This window comes from Macaca mulatta, chromosome X, assembly GCF_049350105.2.
Source record: "Macaca mulatta isolate MMU2019108-1 chromosome X, T2T-MMU8v2.0, whole genome shotgun sequence".
Taxonomy (NCBI): Eukaryota; Metazoa; Chordata; class Mammalia; order Primates; family Cercopithecidae; genus Macaca; species Macaca mulatta.
In genome coordinates this window covers 138,830,081-138,842,510 of record NC_133426.1, presented here as the reverse complement: position 1 = coordinate 138,842,510, position 12,430 = coordinate 138,830,081, and the positions used below count along the sequence as shown (strand labels likewise).

Below are 12,430 nucleotides of genomic sequence, written 5' to 3'. Positions count from 1 at the left end.
ATATTGGTAAATATAATTGGCTTTCCCCTTTTCTCTTTTTAATTTTCCCCCCTTCCATGCTGTGTTGCTTTGCATTGACTGTGATTGCATGAACACCCTGATGTATTCATCATTATGATGTCACATGGCTTGCTGCTGTGATACCTACCACACCTCATTCCATCGTAAATGTCATGGTTGCATAAATCCTCTACCCTCCTGTGTGTTGCTTCTATGGTTTTCAACTGAAAGTGCCCATGATGCACGGTGCTACACCTACCACTGTGTCTGCAGCAACAACACCTGCCACCAGCGTTCCCTTCGCTGCACCAACTACAGGCAATCAGGTTTGGCCATTTATTTCAGCTGTTCAGATAGAGATAACTACAATGTTTTGGTAATGCACAGTGTATGCTTTTTGGATTGGTGAGATTCTTATGTGTTTGTAAGCCATTGTTACATTTAGAATTTTTATTTTTGTGTATATTCTAGAGTGCTATATGTGCTTTGCTATTCATCTCAAGATGAATCAGAGGAGTTTTGCTCATTTTTAATTGGTTACCAGATGTTGCTCTTGATATTCTATATTTAATTACTGGTAACACACCAATCCTCAAATGTATATACTTAATATTACTTAAATGCTTCCTCATTGGTCAAGAGAATTTATTTTACTGCCATTTTTTATTATTGTGTTTAAACTTTGGCTTAGTACAGTCATCGCCTTTACCTTCAGATCCACTGGAGAGAAAACAAAATATCACATTTCTTTCCAAGACATGGATATCTTTATCATTTCCCAGTGATTATATCAGAAGTTCCTTCTTATATGGACATTAGATGTGCTTGTCGTTTTGATTTTTATTTGCTTTAGGTATTTTTAGGCAGAATTCACAAGGCAAATTATAATTTGGGGGGAGTCTTGAAATTATAAGGAGATGCATATGATAATTATTGTATAATATTAGGGCCATTTTGCTTTATTAAAGTGGGAATCATGCTTATAGATGAAAAGTTCCACATATATAACAACATAAACAGAATTCTCTCAAGAAACTATTTTAATCTAAAATCTTTTTTACTACTATAGATACCCCAATTATCAATAGATGAACTGAATAGCAGCATGTTTGTTTCACAGATGTAGAAGTTCCCAGTAGAACAGTAAGTTTCTTTAAGTATTAATATAAATAATATTTATAGGCTACATATTTTATTTACACAATTACACTTGCTAAAAGGCTTTGGTAAATATTTTCATTCATAGACATTGCTTGTGACGTAGAGCTTGATTTACACATTATAAATTTTCCAAATTGAAATGTGAGCGCAAATATGCAGTATCTTTTATATGGCAATGACAGCTGGTACTGTATTTTCTCAATGAGCTAACACATTCTTAAATGTAAAGGAATATATGATTTGTTAGACAGAGGCACAGATTACTTTTGAATTGTAATTCTTTAACCACTTTATAGCTTCATTATTTTTGGAAATCAAACAAGAATTTTTAGAATTTGACTGATATGATTATGTTAAACACAGTAAGCACTATGCCTCTCATGTGACATTGTATTGAATTTTGAGTGACATAATTTAGTAACCGAGTCATTATTTTCATTCCAATCATGTCTCTTTTTTAAAATTTTTGTTGTTGTGGGATTTTTCTTTTTCTCCTTCACCTTCAATCTCCTCTTTGCCTGGTGCCCATCATGGCACACACTTCATTTTAGCAGTCATTCACTTAAGAACATGTGACTTCTGAAGCCATTTAAGACTCCTAGGTATTTTAATTAATTCTAGGGACTAACTGAAATAGTGTACCAACTCTGAATTGCATACCTTCATCATCGAAAGTTTGAAGTTCTCACACCTGGCATGTGTCATTTGGTGGAAGGAGGCAGCAGTTCTGTACCCTAGTTAACTAGTCCCCCAGATCCCAGCTAGCCCTTCTTTCCTGCTGAGGACACATGGGCTTAGAACACTAAGTGTTCTGGACAGAGCAGATAGCCAACTGGACATTTAATAAATAGGTCCCCTGAATCATAAGGAAGGATTTTAAAAGGCACCTTTGAGCACATGGGATAACTGAAGGAGCTGTAAATTGTAATTGTATCCAGGGGTGTCATTTGGGATAGTGGCAACTTGGGAATAGCACTAAACATGATAATATAGGTTTTGCCAACACTTGCCCAACTTTCATGGGCTGCTTTACATCAAGGTAAACAAAAGTTATCAAATTAACTTTCCAACAGAGCATGTTTGGGAAGAGTGATTCCTTCTTGCTTGATTTCGTTAGAAAATGTAGAGGTATTTGGCAGAACATAATCACTTCAATATGTAATAGGTGCTGAAAATTTCTCTAAAGTTCAAAAATGTAATTTTGTACAATACAATACCCAGATTTCACAGGTAGGCTATTACTGCATGGCTCTAAAACATTCAGAGAAAAAGTTGAAAGTGTATTTAATATTTGCATATTTCAAAATGTTCAGTATCAAACATGTTTTCTCAGTACATGCCAGTTGAAAGGTGGACACATGGGTGTACGCTCAACAAAAAGTATTGGCATTGAGTAGATAAATAATGCCTTAAACATTGGAGTGCATCTCTGTTAGGACAGTTCTCCACATTAGCACTCAAAGGGTATCATAGACTATCATAGATACATGGTTCTTTCATAATCATTCTCAAAAGCCCTATTTCAATATGAAATTCACATTGGGGATATTTTGGCACTGTTAACAGACAGAACTGGAACAAGACCCACCACATTCTCCTGACTCTTCGTTCAATAACCTTTCAATATTTCTCACTCTTTCTTTCTTTTTTTTCCATTTCAGCTGAAATTCTGAACAGCAGAGTTATGGAGTATCAGAATCTTTCCATGGAAACCTCCATATGGCCTTTCTATGTATTTTCTCGTATGTCTTATTCTACCAACACAACAATAAGCGTGTTGCAGTCAATGTATTAAGCAAAGCAAACCTGCCAGCCAGCAAATTCAGATAAAAAATAAAGCATTAAAAATCAATGGAGATGTTAAAACAACACGAATAGAAAACTAGTAACTACCATCCATCCTATTTGAATTATCAAGCAGAACATGACCATAAAATTTGGTAACTTGTTACATTACTCTTTGTGATTTTCTAATAACCATGCTAAGTGTATTTCCACAGTGAGCTGTTGGCTTACTATATACATTCTTGGTGGATAAATTGTTCATCTGTTTTTGAAGTGTTACCTTACTGTTTTGTTTACAAGATAGTCTATTGGTTTGATTCAGGATGTAACAAATATATTCAGTACCATTTCTTGTATTGTGTTGTGCTGTGTTAGGTTTTTACATACTGTAGTGTTTTGCCGTATATGTATGGTGTTTGATTTCAACTAAAGTGTTATTAGTGGGGAACAGAACTATATGTGCTTAAAACCATGACAGGTTCATGCAAATATGCTCTCTTTCTTTAGAATATTTCTGTAGGTTTCTTGGGACTGACATTCAAAACGCCTCATTTTTGAATGTGCACAAAACCTGTTCATTAACATGCATGTGTATAATTTGTACCTGCAGATCTGATGTTGCATAATACAATCAAATTGCTAGATTTTTTAAAGAGAGAAATAATTACCTGCACAAAGCAGAGAACTTCATAAAACATTAACCCCTATTTCACTCTTCTTAAATAGCTTGGAAAATAAGACTTTACCTTTAAATGAATTTCTCAGCATTTATAGTAAAAATTATGTAAAGTGCCCATTAGACTTTTTGTGTGTGTGGCTTGAGAATCCTATCTCCTAGGTTGAGTGTCTAAAACTCAGCCATTTTGTCATCTTCAGCTGAGAAACTGGTACTTGGGAGCTTAAAAATATGCTAATTACAAGTTATAAATCAAACAGAGAGATGGGGGCATGGAGATAGTTCTCACATACTCGAGGAAAGTGTGTAAAACCATGGCAATGTCACCTTTTACACAAATGCCATTTTCCAAATGCAAATGGCTCATGCTCTTTAGGCTACTCTTTGAATAACAAGTAAGAAGCAATCTAGCAAAAGTCAGTCAGGGTGAAAGAGAATTGGTTACAAATAACGACTTTCCTCCCCAAATGGACAGTCTTCTCTATTGATCACAGAGGGAGCCTGAGTACAGGCTTGGAGAAATGGCTAGGACAGGGAACAGGGAAGCACTTACAATTATTCCTTGATTTATTCAAAAGAACTGGGAAAGATGGTTGTAGTTGTCTTTAGCTTCGGTTCAACTGAATTTCGTTTTGTTAAACAGTTCAGTGAAGGAGAAAGCACCTGTGATATATGGCAAGTGTCCCCCTGCCCAAACTTTAACATCAGACCCTCTCACATCATAACCAAGCCTTTTTTTTTTGCTTGTTTGGATTTGTTTGCCTTTATATATGTTTGAAAATGACAATAGAGAGGGTTTTAGCACCCTTTGAATGAGACAGAGTGGCTATACTCCACAGAGCTCAGCTGAATTCACATTACTAATACTTATGAAAGAATTTTACAACCAAATAATTCCTGTGGTGTGTGACATATCTCATCCACTCTACTCAGTTATTAATGTTATTATACAGTGGTGGAAACGTGAGATTTTACATCAAGTAATAGATTTAATATTTTCTAGTAAATAGGTGTTCTTCCGCCAGAAAGTATAAAACCATCATATATATACATATATATGTGTATATATATATAATTGTTTTTCTCTTTCATGAATATGACAAAAAGCAAATCTGATTGAGGATAACTTAAGCTGGCTAGAAGTGTTCGAATCACAGAACAATGGAGTTAGCAAAATCCTTCTCATAGTTGATGGAACTGAATCCAGGGGCATATGACTTGCCCAAGGCTACCTTAGCCATTGTGGGAACTAGAAATATCTCCTGCTTCCCATTGTTCCTCCTTTTCACATTGTTTGTGCTTCAGAACATTTGATGCTCTCTCCCAAAGCAGACCCATTTGGCTCGGAATGCGAGAGAGCAAAATTAACTTTCTGGGAATTGATGCTCTGTTGATCTTAATTATCCATCCAAATCCTGATCAACAGTGCTTTCTAAACAGTCTTGCTTATATTGAGCCATTGTCAGCTGTTGACAGTGTTGCGTGGAATTAGAGATCAAGAGTTGTCCCGACTTTTACCTATGGACTCTTTGAACCAGTTAATTTCTGTTTCTTAAATCTTAACATTGCTATAGAAGAAAGTAGTGTATGCCTTTTTGAAATTCCTTCTGTATGGAACTGAGTTTTGTATGATCTGTGCCAGTGCCTCTCCAGAAGGGCGGATCTGACTACATGAATCCAGAAGGGATGCACCTGAGCTAGTCTGGATATATTTCTTAAAGGAGACAAGAACTTTTTTGTGCAAAATAAACTTTTGTATAGTTTGACATCTGCATGCAGTGAACTATCTCACTTAACTTTTTCAACTTTGGGCAAAGACGTACATAAACCATGGATAATAGACCTAGAGTACAGCTGTTTTCATGTTGCGTTAAGCACTGGAAGACATTAACAATGACTTACTTTAAAGTAAAAGGTTCAGTGAGGAATATTTAGGGCCATTGTATTTTTGGTGCCACAATTTTCTACATCGTTGGCATTTTAAAAGTTGTTTTGTGAATGAATTTAAAGAAAGAAAGCCCAAAGCCCTAAAGTTTTGATCAAATTCAATAGAGTTTTGAGGAAAAAAATACAATTTTAAGATAGCACTCTTTGAACTAGATGTGCAATGACTTATTCAAATTATCTTTATTCAAGAAAAGAAAAGAAAGATAAGTCATTAGACTATAAATTTCCATTTAAAAAGACAAGTCACAAAACTAATCAGTGACTCTAAACAAAAATTTACTGGATGAATTGTATATATAAAATTCTAATCACTTATGATTCTTAGTTAACATTTTATAAGCTTTGTATTTTACAGGGGCCTCTATTTATCCAAATTTATTGTTTTTTTCCATTTTTCTCAGCCTTTTGCAAAACATATGCAAGAGTGCTGAAACTTGGATAAAACGGGTCATGTATACAGAGAAAATAATCTAAAAGTTATCTTTAAGAGGGATTTAGTAGCGTCAACTTTTAAAAAAAGTATTACGTGACCATAACAGACGTATATTTTAAAGAGGGATTAAGATTAAATTAAAGTAAATGGATTCATAAAATTGCTATTTAAATACAGTATTTACTTTTTTAATTGGAGCATGATTCCACAACCAGCAGTGGCATTTCATTTCACTTATCTAGATCAGAGGCTTTAATTTGTAGTTAATCATGATGTGGAAAGTCATCTTCTCTCTACCCCATCAATTTTCTTCATCCATTTTTGAACATGCTGAAGCACTTTGATCTTGCCATAAGTGTTGTCCTATACCACTAGGCGGTGTTCACTAATGGGAGAGCCTCAGCTCACCTGCTCTCCAATTTGGGAAAAAGCAAGTACCTCCTCCCTACCATCAGCAGAAACCGAATGAAATTAATCTTTGCAACTTGAATCTGTTTTAAGTAGCATTACCAATAAGCATAGTGATGTCTGAATAAGGAATGACATTTACATTACATTTTCTTAAATAAGAGAGAACGTTAATGTGCTACTTGAAATGTTATTTGGTTCTTTGTCCCCCTCTTTGAAGAGTATAGATAAGGATGCTCTTAGGTAAAATGCAGCCACAAGTTTTCTGAGTTCCTTTAGTCTGTAGGGTAGGCTATGAGGTACAGAATGATTGGAAACTGAAATCCTCATTATTTTTCTCTCAAATACATTTCACACACATTGAAACAGAAATAGGCAAAATTTATGAGGGAAATCTGATTTCCCATTTCTGATGAATAGATATACTAAGATAGTAGCCTTGTTTAACCAGTGCCTGTAGAAGGCACTAGAATAAATAGCATGTCCAAGTGTATAACAACTTCTTCTGTAAATTTAGTTGCTAACCTAATCAAACTGTAAATATAACTCACTAATTGGTACCATATTTTCATTTTTCTTATTTTTCATCTTTAAGGCTTTATTTTATTGCTTTTCTGTAGCTCTAAGTAACTAATGAATTTAATTTCGAAGTAAAGTTAAAGAAAATTTAAGCTTTTACTGCATGGATTCTGCCCGCCTAGCTAGGTTCTAAACTGACACTGAAGTATGACAAGATACAGATTATAGTCCAAAACTATCCTTTACAGTTCACAATTTAAGAACAAATTTAACTTTATATACAAATAATAATTGTTATCTAATTATATTTAGTTGTTGCTTTGGCAACAAAATTACAACATGGCTACCTTTAGACATTTGTGTATGTGAACATTTTACTTGTAAACTATAGGTGATTTGTGACAGTATGAGCATGTAGAAAATACAGCTCAAAACTATGAAAACAGACATGGTTGAGTTATTTTTTAAACCCAAAGGCCCATATATAAAAGCTGAATTTGTGTCCTTGTGTGACTTTTTGTGAAAAAGTTTGTAACACATGGATTCGAGAATCAGGCTTTATAGTTTATAGAATTTGTTGTGTGGATAGGGTTATTCCACAGTATTTAGACTTAAAAACACAATCATTGCATTTTTAATACATTACCTAACTTTTTTGTAACTTTATTCAAAATTACCCTATTCAAGTGGCATAGCTGTAGCTGCAAAAATTCTGTTTTCTGGAATTACATAAGCAAATATAGCTATATGAGGATTAAAGCATGACTAAAGCCTCTTTTGAAATTAATTCATATATTTAAAACTATACGTAAAGATACTGTGGAATGACTCCTTAACAGTGTTTAAGAAACATATGCTGCAGTTAATTGACTGTCTCAGTTAGGGTGCGGATGTGTGAGACACACCTTTTTTGCACTTAATGTACATAGTCCATGAAAGCAATCCTTGGAGCTTTTTTTAAATGTGAGAAGTCTGTGATAATAGTGGAAAAGTTAGTAAGAGAGAGTTATTTCTAAGGCTTTGAAAAGGACGGTGTTTTTGCTCTAAGACTTAACTAAAGCATAATGTTGCTTTGCTGTTATGGAGGCTTTCTAGTTTGCTACAGGTCACCAAAAGAGAAGGCTAGTAACAGGTAACAGGTCAGCCTCAGCTAACAGCATTGAACAAGAGTAGAAAAATTTCATCTTTTAACAAGATCATTAGCAAAGATTGTTTGCTTTTTAAATTAATCCCCACTATAAACACACACACACACACACACACACACACACACACACACACACACACACACACCAGGCAGTTTCTAGAACAAGTTTTCCCTTTTCAGTGGTTGCAAGCAGTGAAATACCTCATATATTACACGATAGATACTACCTTTATGATAGAATCAGATTTCGTCTTTCACAGAAAGTGATCAGCTTATATATGTGTCAGTTAAAACGTTTATCAATTAATAGTTATTTAAGTGACAAATTGTTAATGTTGACCACTGTTCCTCCTTTAAGATCCAGTAACCAAAACCAAATCGGTAACCATTGAAAGATGATATTTAACAGTTAAGGATGGCCAGCGTAGGGCAGTTCATTCCCTTCAATAAAGGAAAAAAAAAAAATGCTGCTGGCACAACTTTATAACTGACTTTATTTACATTATACCTGTTCAGTGGAAGCTGTTTTCTGACCTACCTTTACCAGATTACAAAGTACTTAACTGTGCCACTTCAGCCTCCCACTGTTTTGTTTTAACTAAACAGAAGAGAACCAGCCAAAATCTTACATAACACAGGAGCTGGAAGAGAATGTTTCAATCTGACCATCTCTGCCAGTTTTAGCTCCCACACCACCTACAGATAGCCAGTTAACTTTCTTTTTGCCCCAGGCAATGAGGCCCTTGAAGAGGTCAAGGTTAGAAAGGTTAAGCATTTGATCACCACAGGTACTTTGAGTACCTAGAGAAGGAGCCCATCCTGGGGTTGGTGGAGTTGGTATTGCTACTCGTTTTGATAGTTGTCACTTACAGAGAAAGAAAAATAAGCCAAAGCCAGAAAGCAATCCAAGCCTTACAGTTGTCCAATACCTCAGGGCCAGTTGGCTAGAATTTTCTTTTCCCTCAGCCCATAATCACTCAGAGTTAGCCATACAACAAACAGCCTGACAATCTGACCAGCATTTCCATTGATATAAAATGTAAGCATTCCTTCATTCTGTAGTTAGGAATTCCAACTTCAGCCCTATCTTCAACATAATTTCCCAATTTAACCTATGTACTGATATGGACATTTCTTTGTGAATCTGCCAGATTCAAGAATGTATTTTTCTAAGGTCAATAGAGATATGACATTTTAAGTCAGGAAAAATCACCTGTAAATTAGTAGGAATAACCGTAGAAGCATCACAAAAGATACCCCATGTATAGATGGCATGGTGTGCATGCTGTCAGCCACAGGGTCATACTCTGGAGTTTCAACATAGAGGCTGTGTTTCAATAAGTAAGACAAATTAGGGAATTAAGTATAACAAATGGATGTAACTGAGGCCAAGAAAAAAAAAAGCCCTCTATTACTAACCTCAAGAAAGTATTTAGTTTGACTAATTTGTGCAGTTTCCAGCCCTTCTACTTGTTCTTGCCTATAAGAGAATCACTAATACTCAAAAGCTGGATTACCGAAGAGAAATTTTATCTTTAAATATAATCCATCCACAATTATGGTATATGTAAAAAAAAAAAATGTATCACTATGAAATAAGTCGCAGCTCTTTGCTGATATTGCAAAATCCTTGCTAGGCATCTACATCATATTAGTTTTTTAAAAAATACCTCTGTAACAAGACCTAAAAGTAACCCAACTATTAAGCAGTGCTTTTTTTTCACCGAAAACACACAACCTAAAGATTTATCTGTCATAAAACTGCATGGTTCCAGAGCTTTATTTCTGTGTAGAGTTGCTATTTGTTAGTGATGGAAACAAATTATTTTGTTGCTATGTCTTTTGTGTCTAGCAGTTGAGAGAATGATATGACCATCATATCACTGGATTATGGGAATGAATGCCCTTTTCAAAATAAGTTTCTTTTTATTATTGTTGCTGCTTTAACAGAAAATGAGCCATTTGTCCCCATGCTCCGAAATTACAAGCATTTAAATTAAAAAACTTTGAAGGATTTTCCTAAATATATTCTTTTTTAAAGGGCTAACTTTGTGCATTCATATAACAAGAATTTGGAATAATGTGAAAAATGGAGGCACATAATTTGGGTGGAAAATCGCAATTAAAAATACATATAAGAAAATTATTAGCCCTGTGTAACATATTTAAATAATGACCAGAATATTTCATGAGTACCAACTCTTCCCATAGTATTTTTACTCCAAAATGCAATAGCTCATTCCCTCAACTGCAGACACTTTGATTTTTTTTCAAGTTATAGTGCTGTAGTGCTTGTTTATGTTTAAAAGTGCACATTATGCAGCTCATTTTAGTATGCTACTTCCATGTTTATTTTTTGTTCTTTTAATAAAATGCGTAAACTTCTTGCTTATGTCTTTTTTTATGAATCCATATTCACACATTAGGAGTTCACTTGAAGGCTATTCATGTTCTAGTATATTAATGCTAATATTTAGTAATTCTAAAATGAAATTTAAATTTCTGACTTGGCTCAATGTTATATTTCATACATAAAGTAAATTTATTTCCAAATATACCATCAGTATTTTGAATTATGTAGATAATATATCCATTTTGTTAGGCCTATTACTCCTATAAGATTGAAGTTACTAACACAAGAAAGACACTTCTATTTTAATAAAAGAAAACTTAAAATTTTGAGAGAATGCTTACTAGTTTCTCTTGTGCCTCAGAAATCCTAAGGCATATTCTGAGATACATTATTAGAAGTTTCTCTTTCCCAGTTATTCATGTCTATCCTGCATCCCCAGTGTAACATATGAAACCAGTGTTGTTTATTTCCTACTTTCCAGATGGGTATCAATCATTTAATAACAATGAGATGCATGCATTTTTCCATTAAAATGTTTTCTCTCACTTAAAATTGGTTATCTTCAACAAATGGCACAGTAATAAAAGGATGATCATTTTTGTTCTTTAAGAAAGTAAATGTAATTTGGTAATTTATTCTGCCTTATTTCAAAATGCTTCAAAAATGCGAATCTGGAACTTCTCTGCATTGACCACTGTCCTGGAGTCGGGCTGATAGAAAACTGGGGTGAACAGAGTTTAGGTCAGAGGCTGTGGCAGAGCAAAGTATTACTGATGTGTCATTTAACAGTGAAGAGGGTCAGGGAGGAGGTTGGGTTTTACTATTTCTAAGGTGGTTCCCACGATGGCATTTCTTGATAAGCCAACTTTGAGCCGTTTAATGTTTTGTAGGTGTTTCTGTGAGTCTGATAATACCAGCACTAAATCCAGTTCAGTATATAGACATTTACAAGAGGTCTTAGGCCTCTTCAGAATTCAGTTAATGTCTTTCTCTTTGGGGCTGCTGAATGTTAGGTAAGAATTCAGGGCAAGCATTCCCGACCATCATCAAAGTGGAGACTTGGAGTTTCTATTGGCTGGAAGAAAGTTGACCCACAGGCAAAACCAGATGTAAACCAAGTTTGTCTTGGGTACTTTTCAAATTCTTTCCACAGCATCCTTTTCTCATCCCTCATGGTGGCCTCTGGCCCAGGAAAATCCTCAAGATAGCAACTTATCAGGCCTGCTTCCTCTGATAGATCTGGACTTTTCCCCTTAAGTACTTTCCTGTTGGGCTTCTCAGACTATGGAGAGCTGCTCATAGTTGAGATCTAAGCGACAAATTACCCTATGGTGTTCAAGAATGGCCATACTTAATGTGCTGCCTGTCCTGAAAGTGTTACATTTAAAAAGGCATGACTTTCCAATGGGCAAATATCAGACACCTACATGCATAGATAAGGGAAATATGTTTTACTTAAGCAAACTTCTAAGCATTGAAGCTCAGTGTTTAGGCGCAGAGATGGAATTCCTATAAGCAATGCAGTCATTCACCACCCCAGGAAGGCCAAAAAAATGAAGACTCTTGTAACTTTGTTATTATCAGGAAAGTTATGATATGATAATAAACCTAAAATACTGACTAGATAGTGAACGTCCTAAAATTCCACTGACCAGAATCCACTCCCATGGTCATCATCTGTAGAGGGCATGATACAGTGACAGGCCTGAGGTATGATTATAATTCTGGAGTAATTTAAAGCCTATATTTGTTAAACTTTAACAGATGGACACGCACTCTCTGATTTTCTACTTGGCTCTTTCCAGTACTGGAAATGCACACTTAACTAAACCTTCCTGGCTTTTCTGTTCAGTGCCTGACTTACACTACTCCCTTAGGCAGGAGGACAGTGGGTGTCTGTGGAGTAAAAACCAAGAGCTCCAAACAGAGATTTTGGATACAAAGGACAGCCACCAGGAAATAGGGTGAGCTTTGTGAGAGGGACAGACTGTCTGATTCCCA

General features: G+C 35.1%; 1 protein-coding gene across 19 annotated transcripts in view; it reads left to right on the top strand.

Moving 5' to 3' along the window:
- The window catches only part of MBNL3 (muscleblind like splicing regulator 3), a 122,669-nt gene extending 112,207 nt beyond the window's left edge, over window positions 1–10,462 (top strand). For 7 of the 19 annotated variants that reach the window (XM_015128208.3, XM_077988282.1, XM_015128207.3 and 4 more), the window contains 3 exons: window positions 232–326; window positions 1,070–1,143; window positions 2,823–10,462. In XM_015128208.3, the coding sequence (XP_014983694.1) occupies window positions 232–326; window positions 1,070–1,126 (152 nt within the window). In that variant the 3' untranslated portion in view covers window positions 1,127–1,143; window positions 2,823–10,462. The remainder of the gene's footprint in view (window positions 1–231; window positions 327–1,069; window positions 1,144–2,822) is intronic. The other 12 variants (XM_077988289.1, XM_077988283.1, XM_077988288.1 and 9 more) reach the window with 2 other exon arrangements.
- Window positions 10,463–12,430: the final 1,968 nt, after the last annotated feature.